The sequence below is a fragment of the Mustelus asterias genome, chromosome 1 (assembly GCF_964213995.1).
Source record: "Mustelus asterias chromosome 1, sMusAst1.hap1.1, whole genome shotgun sequence".
Classification (NCBI taxonomy): domain Eukaryota; kingdom Metazoa; phylum Chordata; class Chondrichthyes; order Carcharhiniformes; family Triakidae; genus Mustelus; species Mustelus asterias.
In genome coordinates this window covers 310775-331547 of record NC_135801.1, presented here as the reverse complement: position 1 = coordinate 331547, position 20773 = coordinate 310775, and the positions used below count along the sequence as shown (strand labels likewise).

General features: G+C 48.0%; 1 protein-coding gene across 2 annotated transcripts in view; it reads right to left on the bottom strand.

Annotated features, from left to right (window-relative positions):
- wdr32 (WD repeat domain 32) overlaps nt 1-19810 on the bottom strand; it is a 70905-nt gene extending 51095 nt beyond the window's left edge. Inside the window, exons 1-2 of one of the 2 annotated variants that reach the window (XM_078201943.1) lie at nt 19468-19810; nt 3163-3276 (exon numbers count right to left, since the gene is read on the bottom strand). In XM_078201943.1, the coding sequence (XP_078058069.1) occupies nt 3163-3276; nt 19468-19739 (386 nt within the window). In that variant the 5' untranslated portion in view covers nt 19740-19810. The remainder of the gene's footprint in view (nt 1-3162; nt 3277-19467) is intronic. The other variant, XM_078201994.1, reaches the window with a different exon arrangement.
- Nucleotides 19811-20773: the final 963 nt, after the last annotated feature.

Below are 20773 nucleotides of genomic sequence, written 5' to 3'. Positions count from 1 at the left end.
CCTAAAAGTTGGCACCCAGGTTGATAGGGTTGTTAAGAAGGCGTACGGTGTGTTAGCTTTTATTGGTAGAGGGATTGAGTTTCGGAGCCAGGAGGTCATGCTGCAACTGTACAAAACTCTGGTGCGGCCGCATTTGGAGTATTGCGTACAGTTCTGGTCGCCGTATTATAGGAAAGATGTGGAAGTGTTGGAAAGGGTGCAGAGGAGATTTACCAGGATGTTGCCTGGTATGGTGGGAAAATCGTATGAGGAAAGGCTGAGGGGCTTGAGGTTGTTTTCGTTAGAGAGAAGAAAGTTAAGAGGTGACTTAATAGAGGCATACAAGATGATCAGAGGATTAGATAGGGTGGATAGTGAGAGCCTTTTTCCTCGGATGGTGTTGGCTAGCACGAGGGGACATAGCTTTAAATTGAGGGGTGAGAGATATAGGACAGATGTTAGAGGTAGGTTCTTTACTCAGAGAGTAGTAAGGGCGTGGAATGCCCTGCCTGCAGCAGTGGTGGACTCGTCAACGTTGAGAGCGTTCAAGTGGTTATTGGATAAACATATGGATGATATTGGAATAGTGTAGATTAGAGGGGCTTTAGATTGGTACCACTGGTCGGCGCAACATCGAGGGCCGAAGGGCCTGTACTGCGCTGTAATGTTCTATGTTCTCACAGTGCCAAGGACCCGGGTTCAATTTCGGCCTTGGTTGTGTGTGTGGAGTTTGCACATTCTCCCTCTGTGGGTTTCCTCCAGGTGCTCTGGTTTCCTCCCACAGTCCAAAGATCTGCAGGTTAGGTGGATTGGCCATTCTAAATTGCACTGCAGTGTCCCAAGATGCGTAGGTTAATCCACCCATGGGAAATGTGTGGGAATACAGGAATAGGGCCTGGGTAAGATACTCTGTCAGAGTCGGTGCAGATGGGCCGAATGGTCTCTTCTGCACTGCAGGGATTCTATGACATGTTATCCTCGTCCACTCAATGGCAAACTGATTTATGATGTGGAGATGCCGGCGTTGGACTGGGGTAAACACAGTAAGAAGTTTAACAACACCAGGTTAAAGTCCAACAGGTTTATTTGGTAGCAAAAGCCACACAAGCTTTCGGAACTCTTAGCCCCTTCTTCAGGTCAGTGGGAATTCTGTTCACAAACAGAGCTTATAAAGACACAGACTCAATTTACATGAATAATGGTTGGAATGCGAATACTTACAACTAATCAAGTCTTTAAGAAACAAAACAATGTGAGTAGAGAGAGCATCAAGACAGGCTAAAAAGATGTGTATTGTCTCCAGACAAGACAGCCAGTGAAACTCTGCAGGTCCACGCAACTGTGGGAGTTACAAATAGTGTGACATGAACCCAATATCCTGGTTGAGGCCGTCCTTGTGTGTGCGGAACTTGGCTATCAGTTTCTGCTCAGCGACTCTGCGCTGTCGTGTGCCGCGAAGGCCACCTTGGAGAACGCTTACCCGAATATCAGAGGCCGAATGCCCGTGACCGCTGAACTCTAAACTGATTTATACCAGTAACATAATTAATCAGAATTACATATTTGATATAAATGGCTAGATGCATGATACGAAAAATCCAAGAAGTTAACTCTTGGGCTGTTTCCAGTCGACCATAACATTAATGATAAAACTAATCAAATGGCAAAGAGTACTTTGTGTTTTTACCATTTTTCTTCTATTTCATACTTTAGTGTTTAAATACTTATTTTCTTTAATTTCTGGTTCTCACAATGCATTTAGGAAATGGAATTCATTTCAAAAGCATGGTTACAAGATCATTTGGCTTTCAGCAAAAATACTTTTTTATCCAGCTGATTGAGGCTTTGAAGACAAAAGGACGAGACATTCACAGCATGTAATCTTTGACACGATGTGCTAAGAGGAAACTAATTTTGCTTGCAGCGAAGAGTTCATGTCCCGACAGCCTAAATGCAGTCAGACCATTAATTGGTTAATGAGGCATTCGGAATATATCTAAATAGTGAAAGAAAAACCTTTACGGTGCAAACCGTAGCCAGTCACAGAAATGTCTCAAAGTACTTCACACATCAATTAACTACTATGAATAATGTCGATTCGTTACAGGTGGAAAAGAGAAGTGTTTTTGTAACATAACTCTACACAAAGTTTATAGTAAGAAAAAAATAGGAAATGTTGAAAAACTCGAACACGTCAGCCTGCATTCAAGAAAGAAGACAAGTTAACGTTTTGGATACAAACCCTTTTTCAAAAACATTTTTGAAATGTTTTGAGAGAGGTTTTACACCCAAAACATTACTTTTTCAATTTTCACCACAGTTCACCAAGTAATGCACCTGCTGGGTGTTTTCACCACTTTTGCTTTTTTTTTGCTTTAGATGTCAGGTACCTGCAGTATTTTGCCCTTTACTAGGGTAATGCTAATGTCAGCTAATAAGACGTAAAGGATTTAATGAAAATTGCATGATTTGATTGCATAAAGATGGATAAAAAACAAACCTATCTCCATTATATCCCCTCACTACTCTATAACCATTTCAGGGTTACAACCCTGCGAAATCTCGAAACATTTCTAATTCTGGCTATCTGTGGAACCCAATTTCCTTTGCTCTATTACTGGCAGCTGTAACTTCAACTGCCGAGATAACTCTGGAGTTCCCATTTTACACATCTCAATTTCTCTACCTCTCACTCCTCCTTTAAACCATTCCCCAAAACCAACCTCTTAGGCTAAGCTTTCAGTCATCTGTCCGAACAATTACTTAGGTGAGTCAATGTTAATTTTTTTTGAATATATGCCGATGAAACATGTTTGATTGCTGTACTGGATTAAAGTTGCTCTTTAAATAAAACTTGTTTCAGTATCTACATGAGGACTTTGCAGGAACAGGAGACTTCTTCAGTCTTGAATGGTAGAAACAACCACAGCTTACCTTGGTTTAAACTATGTACAATTATAAATCTTTGAAATTTTTGAGCAACTGTTTGAATAAAACAATTTACGATACATGTCCAGCATAGCCTCTAGATTTCTGAAAAATAGTTATTCTGTGGGATGATTAAATTTAAAAATGAATAGCCAACTGGGAATCTAACCCCAGATATAATGAAGGGATGCCTAAAAACAAGCAACGTATAGAACACAGCAAGTTCATAACATCCATCATAGAAATGTAACTGACCTGATGTTATTCACACAATCTTCATGAGCTTCAGACAGAGTTTTGATGTGTTTTGAAGATACTGGATCAAACAAGAGAACTTCAGTCTGCTCACATGCCACTGTCAACACAGATCTACACAGGGAATAAAGCAGAGACTTAACAACAATAGGTTCTTCTATTCAGACTGTAAATGCTAAATGACTGTAGTTTTGTCATCTTTAAAGTCACTTCAAAAGTAAGCCCATGATATTTTTCATATGAATATTTTCACTACTAATAAATATACATTAAAATTTGCGCACTTATATGTAATAGTTTTAATATTCCCCTAGTGTCAAATTTATGTTCAGACATAAACAACCATTCGAAGAAAACTATTTCTCTATTTGCTGCTGTTGATCTGTCCTATTCGCAGTGGTATTATGAGTATGAAAATTGCAACTTGCTGTATGGAAATATTAAGGACCATCATCATGAATGGCTGCTGCATCACAGAACTATTACAGCACAGGAGGCCATCTGGCCCATTGTGTCTGCCAGCTTTCTGTAGGAGCAATGTAGCGAGAGCCACTTCTCCGTCTTCTCCCCATGGGCCTGCACATTCTTCCATTTCAAATAACAATCCAATTCCATCCTGAATGTCTTGAATCAAGGTGCCGCCGCCACACACACTCAGGCAGTGCATTCCAATCCTAACCCCATGTTGCAAAGTTTCTCCCCCAGATCACCAGTGCTTCTTTGCCAATTACCTTAATCTGAATTTTAATGTTCTCTATCCTTCCACCAAGAGAAACAGTGGTTTTACCTGTCTACTACGTCCAGACCCCTCATGATATAGTACACCCCTATCAAATCTCCTCTCAATGTTTTCTTCTCTAACGAAACAGTCGCAAGTCCTTCAATCTGCATAACTGAAGTTCCTCATCCCTGGGACCATTTTCACCAATCTTCTCTGCACTCTTTTTCTCATCTTTCCTAAAGAGTGGTACCCAGAATTCGGCTAAATCTTCAAGTTGTCACTGAACCAGTGTGCTATAGATGTTTAATGTAACTTCCTTGCTTTTACACTGTATGCCCCTCTTAAAAAAAAACCAAGGATGCTGTATGCATTATTAACTGCTCTCTACCCATCCTGCCATCTTCAATAATTTATGCACATATAGAACATAGAACAGTACAGCACAGAACAGGCCCTTCGGCCCACGATGTTGTGCCGAGCTTTATCTGAAACCAAGATCAAGCGATCCCACTCCCTATCATCTTGGTGTGCTCCATGTGCCTATCCAATAACCGCTTAAATGTTCCTCAAGTGTCTGACTCCACTATCACTGCAGGCAGTCCATTCCACACCCCAACCAAACTCTGCGTAAAGAACCTACCTCTGATATCCTTCCTATATCTCCCACCATGAACCCTATAGTTATGCCCCCTTGTAATAGCTCCATCCACCTGAGGAAATAGTCTTTGAACGTTCACTCTATCTATCCCCTTCATCATTTTATAAACCTCTATTAAGTCTCCCCTCAGCCACCTCCGCTCCAGAGAGAACAGCCCAAGCTCCCTCAACCTTTCCTCATAAGACCTACCCTCCAAACCAGGCAGCATCCTGGTAAATCTCCTCTGCACTCTTTCCAGCGCTTCCACATCCTTCTTAGAGTGAGGAGACCAGAACTGCACACAATATTCCAAATGTGGTCTCACCAAGGTTCTGTACAGTTGCAGCATTACCCCACGGCTCTTAAACTCCAACCCCCTGTTAATAAAAGCTAACACACTATAGGCCTTCTTCACAGCTCTATCCACTTGAGTGGCAACCTTTAGAGATCTGTGGATATGAACCCCAAGATCTCTCTGTTCCTCCACAGTCTTCAGAACCCTACCTTTGACCCTGTAATCCACATTTAAATTAGTCCTACCAAAATGAATCACCTCACATTTATCAGGGTTAAACTCCATTTGCCATTTTTCAGCCCAGCTTTGCATCCTATCTATGTCTCTTTGCAGCCTACAACAGCCCTCCACCTCATCCACTACTCCACCAATCTTGGTGTCATCAGCAAATTTACTGATCCACCCTTCAGCCCCCTCCTCTAAGTCATTAATAAAAATCACAAAGAGCAGAGGACCAAGCACTGATCCCTGTGGCACTCCGCTAGCAACCTGCCTCCAATACGAAAATTTTCCATCCACCACCACCCTCTGTCTTCGATCAGATAGCCAGTTACCTATCCAATCGGCCAACTTTCACTCTATCCCACACCTCCTTACTTACATCATAAGCCGACCATGGGGGACCTTATCAAACGCCTTACTAAAATCCATGTATGTGACATCAACTGCCCCACCTTCATCAACACACTTAGTACCTCCTCAAAAAATTCTATCAACTTTGTGAGGCACGACTTGCCCTTCACGAATCCGTGCTGACTATCCCGGATTAATCCCCATCTTTCTAAATGGTCGTAAATCCCATCCCTAAGGACCTTTTCCATCAATTTACCGACCACTGAAGAAAGACTAACCGGTCTATAATTACCAGGGTCATTTCTATTCCCTTTCTAAAACAGAGGAACAACATTCGCCACTCTCCAGTCCTCTGGCACCATCCCCGTGGACAGCGAGGACCCAAAGATCAAAGCCAAAGGCTCTGCAATCTCATCCCTTGCCTCCCAAAGAATCCTAGGATATATTTCATCAGTCTCAATTGACTTATCGACCTTCAGTTTATTCAAAACTGCCAGGACATCCTCCCTCCGAACAACTATTTCCTCCAGCCTATTAGCCTGTAACACCTTCTCTTCCTCAAAAACATGGCCCCTCTCCTTGGTGAACACTGAAGAAAAGTATTCATTCATCACCTTGCCTATCTCTACTGACTCCACACACAAGTTCCCACTACTGTCCTTGACCGGCCCTAACCTCACCCTGGTCATTCTTTTATTCCTCACATAAGAGTAAAAAGCCTTGGGGTTTTCCTTGATCCGACCCGCCAAGGACTTCTCACGTCCCCTCCTAGCTCTCCTAAGCCCCTTTTTCAGCTCATTCCTTGCTAACTTGTAACCCTCAATCGAGCCATCTGAACCTTGTTTCCTCATCCCTACATAAGCTTCCCTCTTCCTTTTCACAAGACATTCCACCTCTTTCGTGAACCATGGTTTCCTCACTCGGCCATTTCCTCCCTGCCTGACAGGGACATACCTATCAAGGACACCCAGTATTTGTTCCTTGAAAAAGTTCCACTTTTCATTAGTGCCTTTCCCTGACAGTTTCTGTTCCCATCTTATGCCCCCTAATTCTTGCCTAATCGCATCATAATTACCTCTCCCCCAATTGTAAACCTTGCCCTGCCGTACAGCCCTATCCCTCTCCATTGCAATAACAAAAGACACCAAATTGTGGTCGCTATCTCCAAAGTGCTCTCCCACAACCAAATCTAACACTTGGCCCGGTTCATTTCCCAGTACCAAATCCAATGTGGCCTCACCTCTTGTCGGCCTATCCACATATTGTGTCAGGAAACCCTCCTGCACACACTGCACAAAAACTGCCCCATCCGAACTATTTGACCTACAAAGGTTCCAATTAATATTTGGAAGGTTAAAGTCCCCCATGACAACTACCCTGTGACCCCCACACATATCCATAATCTGCTTAGCAATTTCTTCCTCCACATCTCTATTACTATTTGGGGGCCTATAGTAAACTCCTAACAACGTGACCGCCTCTTTCCGATTTCTAACTTCAGCCCATATTACCTCAGTGTGCAGATCCCCCTCGAAGTGCCTTTCCGCAGCCGTTAGACTATCCTTGATTAACAATGCCACTCCTCCACCTCTTTTACCAGCTTCCCTACACTTACTGAAACATCTATAGCCCGGAACATCCAACAACTATTCCTGTCCTTGTTCTACCCACGTCTCCGTAATGGCCGCAACATCGTAGTCCCAAGTATCAATCCACTCCCCAAGTTCATCTACTTTGTTCCGGATGCTCCTTGCATTGAAGTAGACACACTTCATCCCACCTTCCTGTCTACCGGTACCCACCCTTGACCTTGATACCTTCCCCAGTACCTCACCACCCTCAACACTGACTTCTGGACTACAACTCCTTTTCCCACTCCCCTGACAAATTAGTTTAAACCCCCCTGAAGAGTCGTAGCAAATTTCCCTCCCAGGATATTGGTGCCCCTCTGGTTCAGGTGTACCCCGTCCTGTTTGTACAGGTCCCACCTTCCCCAGAATGTGTTCCAATTATCCACGTATCTGAAACCCTCCCTCCTACACCATCCCTGCAACCACATGTTTAACTGCACTCTCTCCCTGTTCCTCAACTCGCTATCACGTGGCACCGGTAACGTACCAGAGATGACCACATGTTTTGTCTTGGCTCTCAGCTTCCAGCCCAGCTCCCAAAATTCCTGTTCTAAATCCCCGTCCCTTCTCTTACCTTTGTCGTTGGTACCAATGTGTACCACGACTTGTGACTGTTTCCCCTCCCCCTTAAGAATCTGGAAGACACGGTCTGAGACGTCACGGACCCTGGCATCCGGTAGGCAACATACCATCCTCGAGTCTCTTTTGCTGCCACAGAACATCCTATCTATCCCTCTAACTAACGAGTCCCCAATAACTATTGCCCTCCTGCTCTCCCCCTTACCCTCCCGAACCACAGAGACGGACACAGTGCTGGACATCCTCTCACTGCGGCTCACCACTGGTATATCGTCCCCCTCAACCGTATCCAAAGCAGAATACTTGTTGCTCAGAGGAACGACCACAGGGGATCCCTGCACTGACTGCTTCCTCCCAGTCCCTCTTGAGTTTCTTGTTTATATTCTATCCCCCTTGCGATGTAGGCCAACATCCCATAAACTTGGGTTTCTCTGCTCCTGCACCACCTTTATTGGATTCTGGGTTAGTGCTGGTGGATTGGAAAACGGCTAATGTTACGCCGCTGTTTAAAAAAGGAAATAGACAAAAGGCGGATAACTACAGGCCAGTTAGCTTAACGTCTGTAGTTGGGAAAATGCTGGAATCCATCATTAAAGAAGAAATAGTAGGCCATCTGGATAAGAATGGTTCGATTAAGCAGACGCAGCATGGATTCATGAGGGGAAAGTTGTGCTTGATGAACTTGTTGGATTTTTATGAAGATGTGACTAGTGCGGTTGACGGAGGGGAACCAGTGGATGCGGTGTTTTTGGATTTCCAAAGGGCGTTTGATAAGGTGCCTCACAAAAGGTTGCTGAAGAAGATTGGGTTACACTGAGTTGGGGGTAGGGTGTTAGCGTGGATTGGCTATCCGACAGGAAGCAGAGAGTCGGAATAAATGGGTGCTTTTCTGGTTGGCAGATGGTGACTAGTGACGTGCCGCAGGGATCGGTACTGGGGCCTCAACTATTTACCATTTATATAGACGATCTGGAGAAGGGGACTGAGTGTAGGTTAACAAAGTTTGTAGACAACACAAAGATAAGTGGAAAAGTGAATCATGTGGAGGGCATCGAAGGTCTGCAGAGAGATTTGGACAGGCTGAGTGAGTGGGCGAGGATCTGGCAGATGGAGTATAACGTTGACAAATGCGAGGTTATTCACTTTGGAGGAAATAATAGCAAATATGATTATCTAAATGGAAAAAATTTACAATATGCTACTGTGCAAAGGGACCTGGGGGTCCTTGTGCATGAGACGCAAAAACCCAGTCTGCAGGTGCAACAGGTGATCAAGAAAGCAAATGGGATGTTGGCCTACATCGCAAAGGGGATAGAATATAAAAGCAGAGATGTCTTGCTGCATCTGTACAGGGCACTGGTGAGGCCACTGCTGGAATACTGTGTGCAGTATTGGTCCCCTTACTTGCGGAAGGATATATTGGCCTTGGAGGGAGTGCAGAGAAGGTTCACCAGGTTGATACCAGAGATGAGGGGTGTTGATTACGAGGAGAGACTGAGCAGATTGGGTTTGTACTCGTTGGAATTCAGAAGGCTGAGGGGGGATCTTATAGAGACCTATAAGATAATGAAGGGCCTGGATAGGGTAGAGGTAGAGAGATTCTTTCCACTTAGAAAGGAAGCTAGAACTGGAGGGCACAGCCTCAAAATAAAGGGGGGGTCAGTTTAGGACAGAGTTGAGGAGGAACTTCTTCTCTCAGAGGGTGGTGAATCTCTGGAATTCTCTGCCCACTGAAGTGGTGGGGGCTACCTCGTTGAATATGTTTAAATCACGGATAGATGGATTCCTGATCGATAAGGGAATTAGGGGTTATAGGGATCAGCCGGGTAAGTGTAACTGATCCACTTCAGATCAGCCATGATCTTATTGAATGGCAGGGCAGGCTCGAGGGGCTAGATGGCCTACTCCTGCTCCTATTTCTTATGTTATGTTCTTTACAGTTGTACTCTTTGTTTTATATTCTCTCCACATTCTACCTACCAAAATGATTCACTACAAAGTTCTCTACATTAAATATCTGCCACTTTTCCACCCATTCCATCAGCCTATGCCCTTTTGAAGTTCTACACTCTCCTCCACAAATTTTAATATTTCCAAGTTTCAAATCAGCCACAAATTTTGTGCCTTTACACTAGTGGGAAACAAAGATAGAAATGAGACACAAAAGTGGAAGGCAGAGGAAACTAGGGCTAACCGCAAATAGGCCACACAACAAAACAATGTGTAAAAGTGTTAAAAAGACAACTATAAAGGCACTGTATCTGAATGCAATGAGCATTAGCTAGACAAATTAACAGTTCAATAGATAAATGGGTACGGTAGGATTGTGATTACAGAGATATGGCTGCAGGGTAACCAAGACTGGGAACTGAATATCCAACTGTCCACGATATTTAGGAAGGACATGCAAAAAATGAAAAAGAAGTAGGCGAGTGCTGTGAGCTTAAGAATGAAATTAGTGCAATACTGAGAAAGGATTTTGGCTCAGAAAATATAGATGTAAAATCAGTCTGAAAGAAGCAACAAGGGGAGGAAAACATGAGTGGGAGTTGCCTATAGGATTCCAAAAAGTAGTGGGTAAGGACGGGGGTGGCATTAAATAGGAAATTAGAGATGCATGTATCAAGGGTGCTACAATATTCATGGGTAACTTTAATATACATATGGATCAGGCAAACTAAATTAGCAAAATGCTGTGGCAGATGAATTCTAGAAGTGCGTACAAGATGTTTACTTTGGACCAACATGTTGATGAACCAACTATGGAAAACACTATCCCAAATTTGGTTTTGTACAATAAGGAGGTTAATTAGTAAACTTGATGTGCAGGATCTGTTAGAGAAGTGGCCATAACATCTTATCTTTCTTAACTGGGATAGGAAGTGAAGTCCAATCCGAAACTAGGGGCCTAAATCTAAACAAAAGAAATTACGAAGATATGAGGCATCAGATTGGGAAACTTCATTAAAAGACATGATGGTGGATAGGCAATGGCTAATACTGAAGGAATGAATTTATGCACAGCAACATTTATACATTCCTTTCTGGCACAAAAGTGCAACAGGAAAAGTGGCCCAACCAGGGCCAACAAAAGAAATTAAGGATAGTATCAGATCCGAAGAGGACTCCTATCAAGTTGCTAGAAAAAGTAGCAATTTTGAGGATTGGGAGCAGTTTAGAATTCAGCAAAAAGGAGGACCAAGAGATTGATTAAGAGGGGAAAGCGGAATACAAGAGTAAGCTTGCAAGGAATATTAAAGTGAAATTAAAAACTCCTGTACATATGAAAAAATAGAAAGATGAGAGAAGATAAATGCGAATCCATTACAATCCAAAACAGGAGAACTTATAGTCAGGAACAAAGAAATGACAGAGCAATTAAACAATCTGCCTCTTCACAGAGGAAGAGGCAAATAGCTTTCCAGAAATGATAGGGAACCAAGGGTCTAGCGAGAAGAAGTGAAGGAAATTAGTATTAATAAAAAAAGCGATGGAGAAATTACTGGGACTGAAAGTCAATAAATCTCCAGGGCCTGATAACCGCCATCCCAGGGTACGATAATTGCCACCCCAGGGTACTAAAGGAGATGGCCATGGAAATTGTGGATGCATTGGCTGTCATCTTCCAAATTTCTATACATTCTGGAATATCCTGACAGATTGGAGGATGGCAAGTGTAATAGTCAGCTTTTTCCCAGGGTGGAAGAGTCAATTACTAGGGAGCACAGGTTTAAGGTGCGAGGGGCAAGGTTTAAAGGAGAAGTATGAGACAGATTTTTTTACACAGAGTAGTGGTTGCCTGGAACTCATTGCCAGGGGAGGTAGTGGAAGCAGATACGGTAGTGACCTTTAAGGGACGTCTTGACAAATACATAAATAGGATGGGAATAGAGGGATATGGTCCCCAGAAGGGTAGGGGGCTTTAGTTAAGTCGGGCAGCATGGTCGGTGCAGCTTTGGAGGGCCGAAGGGCCTGTTCCTGTGCTGTAATTTTCTTTGTTCTTTCTTTGTTCCATTATTTGAAAAAGGAGGGAGGAAATAGGAAATCAGACTGGTTGGCCTAACATTAGTAGTAGGGAAAAAGGTGGTGTCTATTATAAGGAATGTGATAATGTCACTTAGAAAATATCAACACAATTAGATAAAGTCAACATGGATTTATGAAAGAGATGTGTTTGACAAACCCTCAGGAGTTTTTGAGAACGTAACTAGTAGAAGAGATAAGGAAGAAACAAGTGCATCTAGTGTATTTGGATCTTCAGAAAGCTTTTGATACATTCCCACGTAAGAAGTTAGTGTGGAAAATTAAAGCACATGGGATCGGGTGTAATATATTGTCATGGATTAAGAATTGGTTAGTCGACAGCAAACCAAGAGTAGGAATAAATGGGTCTTTTTCAGAGGCAGTAACTAATAGGGTACCACAGGGATCAGTGACTGAGGCCCAACTCTTCACAATATATGTCAATGATCTGGATGAGAGAACCAAACGTAATGTCCACAAGTTTGTTGACAATGCAAAGGTAGGTGAGAATGTGAGTAGTGACGAGGATATTAAGAGGCTTCAAGGTGAGTTAGACAAGTCAAGCGAGTGAGGGAGGGGACATCTAATTGAAACATATAAAATTCTGACAGTGCTTGATGCAGGGGTTATGTTTCCACTGGTTGGGAGTGCAGAACAAGGGGTCATGATCTCAGGATATGGGGATGGCCATTTAGGACTAAGATAAGGAGAAACCTCTTCGTTCAGAGTGTGGTGAAAGTGTGGAATTCTCTAACACAGAAGGCTATGGAGGCCAAATCACTGTATATATTTAAGAAAACAGATGGATTTCTAGATGCTAAAGGCATCAAGAGGTATGGGGAGAGAGCGGGAATATGGTGCTGAGATAGAGGATCAGCCATGATCATTTTGAATAGCAGAGCAGTTCAAAGGGCTGAAAGACCTACTCCTTTTAATTCCTATGTCTAGGTCATTAATGTAGAGATATAACAACTAGGAGTAGGCCATTCAAGCCTGCTCCGCCATTCAATTTGATCATGGCTGATCCTCTATCTCATTGCCATATTCCCACTTTCTCCCCATATTCCTTGGTGTCATTAACATCTAAAAAAATCATCTCTTTTGTTGAATACATTGTGACTTGGCCTCCACAGCTTTCTGTGGTAGGGAATTTCACAGGTTCACTACTCTGAGTGAAAAAATGTTTCCTCATCTCAGTCCCAAATGATCTACGCTATGTCCCGAGACATTTTCCCCTGATTCTAGATTCCCCAACCAGGGAAAACATCTTCCCTGCATCTAGTCTGTCCAACTCTGTTAAAATGTTATACGTTTCAATCAGGTCTCCTCTCATCCTTCTAATCTCTAGTGAATACAGGTCCAGTCGAACCAATCTCACCTCATAGGTCGGTCCCAACAACCCCTAGTATCAGCCTGCGAACCTCCACTGCACTCCCTCTATGGTAAGTATACCCTTTCTTAGGCAGAGAGACCAAAACTGCACAAAGTACTCCAGGTGTGGTCTTACCAAGGCCCTGTATAACAGCAGTAACCATTTCTATTTCTGAACTCAAATCCTCTTCTACCGAAGGCCAAATTAACATTTGTCTTCCTAATTGCTTGCTGCACCTGCCAACTTTCTTTGACTGATGTACAAGGAGATCAAGATTGCTTTGTACATCCACACTTCCCAACATATTACCATTTAAATAAGATTCTTCCTTTGTTTTGGACACCAACATGTATAACTTCACATTTAGTCACATGGTACAGCATCTGCCATGTGTTTGCCCACTCACTCAACTTGTTTAAATCACCTCGAAGTCTCCTTGCATCCTCCTCATAACTCTCAATTCTACCTAGTTTTGTGTCATCAGCAAACTTGGAAATGTTACATTTGGTTCCCTTATACAGGTCATTTACCAGCTGGGGCTCAAGGACTGATCCCTGCAGCAACCCACAAGTCACTGCTTGCCACTCAGAAAAAGACTAATTCATTCCCGCACTCGGTTTTCTATCTGTCAAAGAAAAATACAGCACAGGAACAGGCCCACCAAGGCTCTCCTTTGTGTGACTTCATCTTTCATAGCAGTCTACCATGAGGTACCAACCTTGTCAAAGGCTCTACTGAAGTCCATGTATACAACATCCACTGCTTTCCCTCATCTATCATCTTCGCCACTTCCTCGAAAAACTCGATCAATCAACCAATTTCCGATCCATGCCAATACATCACCACATATCCCATTTTGCCCATTAACCTCTTGTGAAGGACCTTATCAAAAGTCTTCTGAAAGTTCAAATACATCCACTGTAACAGATTCTGTGGAACTCTTTGCCACAGAAGGCTGTGGAGGCCAGGTCATTGAGTGGCTTTAAGACAGAGATAGATAGGTTCTTGATTAATAAGGGGATCAGGGGTTATGGGGAAAAGGCAGGAGAATGGGGATGAGAAAAATATCAGCCATGATTGAATGGCGGAGCAGACACAATGGGCTGAGCGGCCTAATTCTGCTCTTATGTCTTATTTATTCTACTAGTTACATCCTCAAAATGCTCCAATAGATTTATTAAGCACGATTTGCCTTTCATTAACCCATGCTGGCTTTGCCCAATCCAGTTAATGCTTTCCAAATGTTCCATTATCGCATCTTTTATAATAGTCTCCAGCATCTTCCCTGCTACTGATGTCAGGCAAACTAGTCTGTCATTCTTTTTTTTCCTCTCTTCCTCCCTTTTTGAATATTGGGGTTTTATATACATCTCAGGAAGAGCAAGAGTCCTAAACCAATCCCTGGGGAACTCCACTACAAGCCTTCCTCCAGTCCAAATAACGTCCATCAACCACTACTCTCCATTTCCTGTCACCCACCTAGACAATTCTGTATCCATTTTGCTCGTGACCATTTTATTCGATGAGCAATAACTTTGCCCACAAGGCTGTTGTGCGGCACTTCAAAGTCAGTACGACTTTTTCAGGTGCTGGCAGGTGAATTGAACCTACGGGCAATGGAGGCCGCTTAAAGCATCGGCGTTGACTATCTGGGCTCCAAAGTGTCATCATATTTCGAGAGCAATAAGGACCAACGTTGCTTTCGGGCAGAAGCAAAGGGAAGGACTGACTGCTTTATCTTCTTTGAATAATCCCAATAATAGTTTATTGTCCATTATTATTGTGAAATGTCTTCCATATACATATTGGTGGAATTTCCTGATGCCAAACATGACCGCTAATTCTTTTTCGATTAGGGAGTACCCTTTTCTGCTTCAGTGAGGGTCTTTGACACTTAAGCCATTCCATCCTTCAATCCGTGAGGAAGTGTGGCTGCAATTCCAAATGGAGACACGTCAGAGAACCTCTTTTGTAAGGTCAAAATGCATCAGTAGACTTGTCGACAGAAGTTATTGCTTCACCTGATTGAAAACCTCACTTTGAAGCACCTTCCAAAACCACTTTTGCACACCTTACTGAGGAAGCACCAAAGATGCTACCAAGGTGGCCAAATTCAGAATGAATTTACCATACCCAGGAAAGATTTTAGCTCTGTGTTATCCCTGGGAATGGCCTTTACCTTTTTTTCCAAGGGGTGCAAACCCTTGGTGCCTACCTAGTACCTCAAGTAGGTCACCTAATCAAAGTGAATGGTACATTTTTCCCATCTCAAATGCATTCCAGCAATAGTTAACCTTTGTAATACCTCTTCCAGATTGGCTAAGTGCTCCTCTTCCGTGGAATCAGGAATCAACACTTTTGTCTAAATCAACTGCAACTCTCATTACCTCCTGTAATAAATTCCCCGCTGCGGGCTGAAAAATCATGCACGCCAATGGTAATGGGGTATAACTGTACAAGCCCTTGTGAGTGCTGATAGTGGCATACCTTCGGGATGGCTCATCCAATTCAAGTTGTTAGCAAGCGTGACTTATATCTAGTTTGTAAATACCAAGCCACCAGCTAATCTGAATGGCCTCTTTCTGTACTGTAGGGATTCTATGATTCTATTCTATGATATAGATCCTCAATTTTGGCCATGGGATATCTATCTAATTTGGCCACTCAATTGACAGCTTGTAATCCCCGCAAATGCAGACAGGCTTGTCCAGTTTGATGATGGGAACAATAGTTGCAGCCCATTCTGCAAACCTCACCGGTCTTAAGATAAATGTGGATTACAGGGTCAAAGGTAGGGTTCTGAAGAATGTGGAGGAACAGAGAGATCTTGGGGTTCATATCCATAGATCTCTGAAGGTTGCCACTCAAGTGGATAGAGCTGTGAAGAAGGCCTATAGTGTGTTGGCGTTCATTAACAGGGGGTTGGAGTTTAAGAGCCGTGGGGTTATGCTGCAACTGTACAGGACCTTGGTGAGACCACATTTGGAATATTGTGTGCAGTTCTGGTCACCTCACTAACAAGAAGGATGTGGAGACACTGGAAAGAGTGCAAAGGAGATTTACCAGGAGGCTGCCTGGTTTGGAGGGTAGGTCTTATGAGGAAAAGTTGAGGGAACTTGGGCTTTTCTCTTGGAGCGGAGGAGGTTGAGAGGAGACTTGATAGAGGTTTATAAAATGATGAAGGGGATAGATAGAGTGAACGTTCAAAGACTATTTCCTCGGGTGAATGGAGCGGTAACTAGGGGGCATAGCTATAGGGTTCATGGTGGGAGATATAGGAAGGATGTCCGAGGTAGGTTTTTTACTCAGAGAGTGGTTGGGGTGTGGAATGGACTGCCTGCAGGGATAGTGGAGTCAGAAACTTTAGGAACATTTAAGAAGCTATTGGATAGGCACATGGAGTACTTCGGGATGATAGGGAGGAAATAGCTTGATCTGGGTTTCAGACAAAGCTCGGCACAACATCGTGGGCCGAAGGGCCTGTTCTGTGCTGTACTGTTCTATGTTCTAAGATGCCCAGATCTTCATGGCGTTTAAGTTCTGCTTCCACCGTTTCCAACATTGAATAAGGTTCTGGTATTGCTCAGTACTACTTAGGTGTGGTTTCAGGGTCGACATATATCTTATCCTGGAGCCCTTGTATTTTTTCCTAGTTCTTCTCGGAAAACCTTGGATTATCTTTGGATTACCTTGTATATTTGCTCCCTCACTTAGTTTGAATCTTTCTACCCACCTTAATTTAATATGTTGGAGCCAGTCCCTCCCTATCAGACTTGGTCCTTGCACAAGTGCGACAATAAGCATCCATAGCAGATGCCATCTCCTTGGCCCTACACTTAACCCTGGAACACCTGGATAACAAAGACACCTATGTCAGACACCTATTAATTGACTGTAGCTCAGCCTTCAACACCATTATTCCTACAAAACCCATCTCCAAACTCTCTGGCCTAAGACTTGGCTACTCCCTCAGCGTCTGAATCCTAGACTTCCCAACACACAGACCGCAATCATTAAGGACAGCAAAAATAACACCTCCTCCACAATCATCCTCAACACCGGTGCCCCACAAGGCTGTGTCCTCAGCCCCTTACTATACTCCTTATAAACCTATGACTATTGGCTAAATTTCTCTCAAATTCGATTTTCAAGTTTGCTGATGACACCACCGTATTGGGTCGGTCCTCAGACAATGATGAGATGGGCTACAGGAAAGGGATGAGAATCTGGTGAATTGGTGTGGCGACAATAATCTTTCCCTCAATGTCAGTAAAATGAAGGACATAGTCATCGACTTCAGGAAGCGTAGTGTCTACATCAATGGAGACGATGTAGAAATGGTTGAGAGCTTCAAGTTTTTAGGTGTCCAGGTTACCAACAACCTGTCCTGGCCCCTCCACGCTAACACTATGGTTAAGAAAGCCTACCAATGCCTCCACTTTCTCAGAAGACAAAAGACACTGCACCTTGGGGGGGGGGGGGGGGGGGGAGGTGGGACTGTGCCTGGGGGGGGGGGGGGGGGGGAGGAAGAGAGAAACAGTGCATGGGTGAGGGGGGGAGAAACCGTGCCTGGGGCGGGGGGGGGAGACTGCGCTTGGGGGAGGGGTGACAGACTGCGCCTGGGGGGGGGGGGCAGGGAGACGACGCATGGGGGGGGCACTGCGCCAGGGGGACACCGCGCCGGGGGGAGGGGGGGCACCGCGCCGGGGGGGAGGGGGGGCACCGCGCCGGGGGGGAGGGGGGGCACCGCGCCGGGGGGGAGGGGGGGCACCGCGCCGGGGGGGAGGGGGGGCACCGCGCCGGGGGGGAGGGGGGGCACCGCGCCGGGGGGGAGGGGGGGCACCGCGCCGGGGGGGAGGGGGGGCACCGCGCCGGGGGGGAGGGGGGGCACCGCGCCGGGGGGGAGGGGGGGCACCGCGCCGGGGGGGAGGGGGGGCACCGCGCCGGGGGGGAGGGGGGGCACCGCGCCGGGGGGGAGGGGGGGCACCGCGCCGGGGGGGAGGGGGGGCACCGCGCCGGGGGGGCACCGCGCCGGGGGGGAGGGGGGGCACCGCGCCGGGGGGGAGGGGGGGCACCGCGCCGGGGGGGAGGGGGGGCACCGCGCCGGGGGGGAGGGGGGGCACCGCGCCGGGGGGGAGGGGGGGCACCGCGCCGGGGGGGAGGGGGGGCACCGCGCCGGGGGGGAGGGGGGGCACCGCGCCGGGGGGGAGGGGGGGCACCGCGCCGGGGGGGAGGGGGGGCACCGCGCCGGGGGGGAGGGGGGGCACCGCGCCGGGGGGGAGGGGGGGAACCGCGCCGGGGGGGAGGGGGGGCACCGCGCCGGGGGGGAACCGCGCCGGGGGGGAGGGGGGGCACCGCGCCGGGGGGGAGGGGGGGCACCGCGCCGGGGGGGAGGGGGGGCACCGCGCCGGGGGGGAGGGGGGGCACCGCGCCGGGGGGGAGGGGGGGCACCGCGCCGGGGGGGAGGGGGGGCACCGCGCCGGGGGGGAGGGGGGGCACCGCGCCGGGGGGGAGGGGGGGCACCGCGCCGGGGGGGAGGGGGGGCACCGCGCCGGGGGGGAGGGGGGCACCGCGCCGGGGGGGAGGGGGGGCACCGCGCCGGGGGGGAGGGGGGGCACCGCGCCGGGGGGGAGGGGGGGCACCGCGCCGGGGGGGAGGGGGGGCACCGCGCCGGGGGGGAGGGGGGGCACCGCGCCGGGGGGGAGGGGGGGCACCGCGCCGGGGGGGAGGGGGGGCACCGCGCCGGGGGGGAGGGGGGGCACCGCGCCGGGGGGGAGGGGGGGCACCGCGCCGGGGGGGAGGGGGGGCACCGCGCCGGGGGGGAGGGGGGGCACCGCGCCGGGGGGGAGGGGGGGCACCGCGCCGGGGGGGAGGGGGGGCACCGCGCCGGGGGGGAGGGGGGGCACCGCGCCGGGGGGGAGGGGGGGCACCGCGCCGGGGGGAGGGGGGGCACCGCGCCGGGGGGGAGGGGGGGCACAGCGCCGGGGGGGAGGGGGGGCACCGCGCCGGGGGGGAGGGGGGGCACCGCGCCGGGGGGGGAGGGGGGGCACCGCGCCGGGGGGAGGGGGGGCACCACGCCGGGGGGGAGGGGGGCACCACGCCGGGGGGGAGGGTGGGGCACCGCGCCGGGGGAGGGGCACCGCGCCGGGGGAGGGGCACCGCATGGGGGGGGGGGAGGGGAGGAGACGACTGCCCCTGGGGGGGGGGGGAGGAGGAGACTGCCCCTGGGGGGGGGGGGGGAGGAGGAGACTGCCCCTGGGGGGGGGGGGGGACTGCCCCTGGGGGGGGGGGGGGACTGCCCCTGGGGGGGGGGGGGGACTGCCCCGGGGGGGGGGGGGGGAGGAGAGACTGCCCCTGGGGGGGGACGGGGGGACGACTGTGGTGTGGTGTGAAGGAGGTGGGGTAGGAGGGGATTGGGGAGCTTGTTGGGGCTCCGCCTCCCGCTGTGCTGCGGATCCGGCCGCGGCTCCTTACCCATCGGGCGAGTACTCCAGGTTGAAAGCGGCTCCGTGGGTCTGCGTGCTGAGAGTTACCGAGTCGGCGGGGTTCATGGAGCCGTACAGACTGGTCATGATGCAGTAGGTCTCCCGAACCGGGTCAACCAGCGGACTGAGGCCGCGGCTAATCGATCGGCCTTGCACCCAGGAGAAAACTCCATCGCGGCGGCGGCGGTGGGGCCGGGGGCTCGGAGTCGGAGCCGGAGCCGGAGCCGGATCCCGCCCTCGGGGCGCCGCTTTCCCGCTCATGCCGGCCCGGAGCTGCTGCTGCGCGCGCACTCCAACCGTCACAACCGCCGCTCCTGCGCAACCTCCCCCCCTCAGCCCCTTCCGGCCGCTACAGCTCCCACAACAAAGGTTCCGCTTGTGGCTGCGGGTGAGAGGAAAACAATAGTCCAGCAAATGTTTCCAATACTTTAGAATTCACTTGTCTTGCACATACCTCAAGAGGACTTTGAAATATTCGAAACTGAGAGGAGATTTTTAAAGTTTATTTATTGGTGTCGCAAGTAGGCTTACATTAACACTGCAATGAAGTTACTGTGAAAATCCCCTAGTTGCCACACTCCAGCGCCTGTTCGGGTACACTGAGGGAGAATTTAGCATGGCCAATGCTCCTAACCAGCACATCTTTCGAGGAAACGGGAGCACCCGGAGGAAATCCATGCAGAGAACGAGCAGACTCTGCACAGACAGTGACCCAAGCCGGGATTCGGACAGACAAGTTGCAGATGACATTAATGGAGAGAAGTGTGAAGTGATTCATTTTGAGAGGAACAATTTAGCAAGACAGTATAAAATTAAGGGTGTAATTGTGAAGGGAGTGCAAAGAACAGGTGAACCAGGTAAATCACTGATGGTGACAGACAAATTGACATGTGATTAATGAAACATAATAGATCTTCTTTGGGCTTTAGAATTTTTAAAATATAGGAGCAGGGGTAAGCCATCTAGCCCCTTGAGCCTGTCCCGCCATTCAATAAGATCATTGCTGATCTGAAGTGAATAAGTTCCATTTACCCACCTGATCCCTATAACCCTTAATTCCCCTTCCGATCAGAAATCCATCTATCCGTGACTTAAACATATTCAACGAGGTAGCCTCCACCACTTCAGTGGGCAGAGAATTCCAGAGATTCACCACCCTCTGAGAGAAGAAGTTCCTCCTCAACTCTGTCCTAAACTGACCCCACTTTATTTTGAGGCTGTGCCCTCTAGTTCTGGTTTCCTTTTGGAGTGGAAAGAATCTCTCCACTTCTACCCTATCCAGCCCCTTCATTATC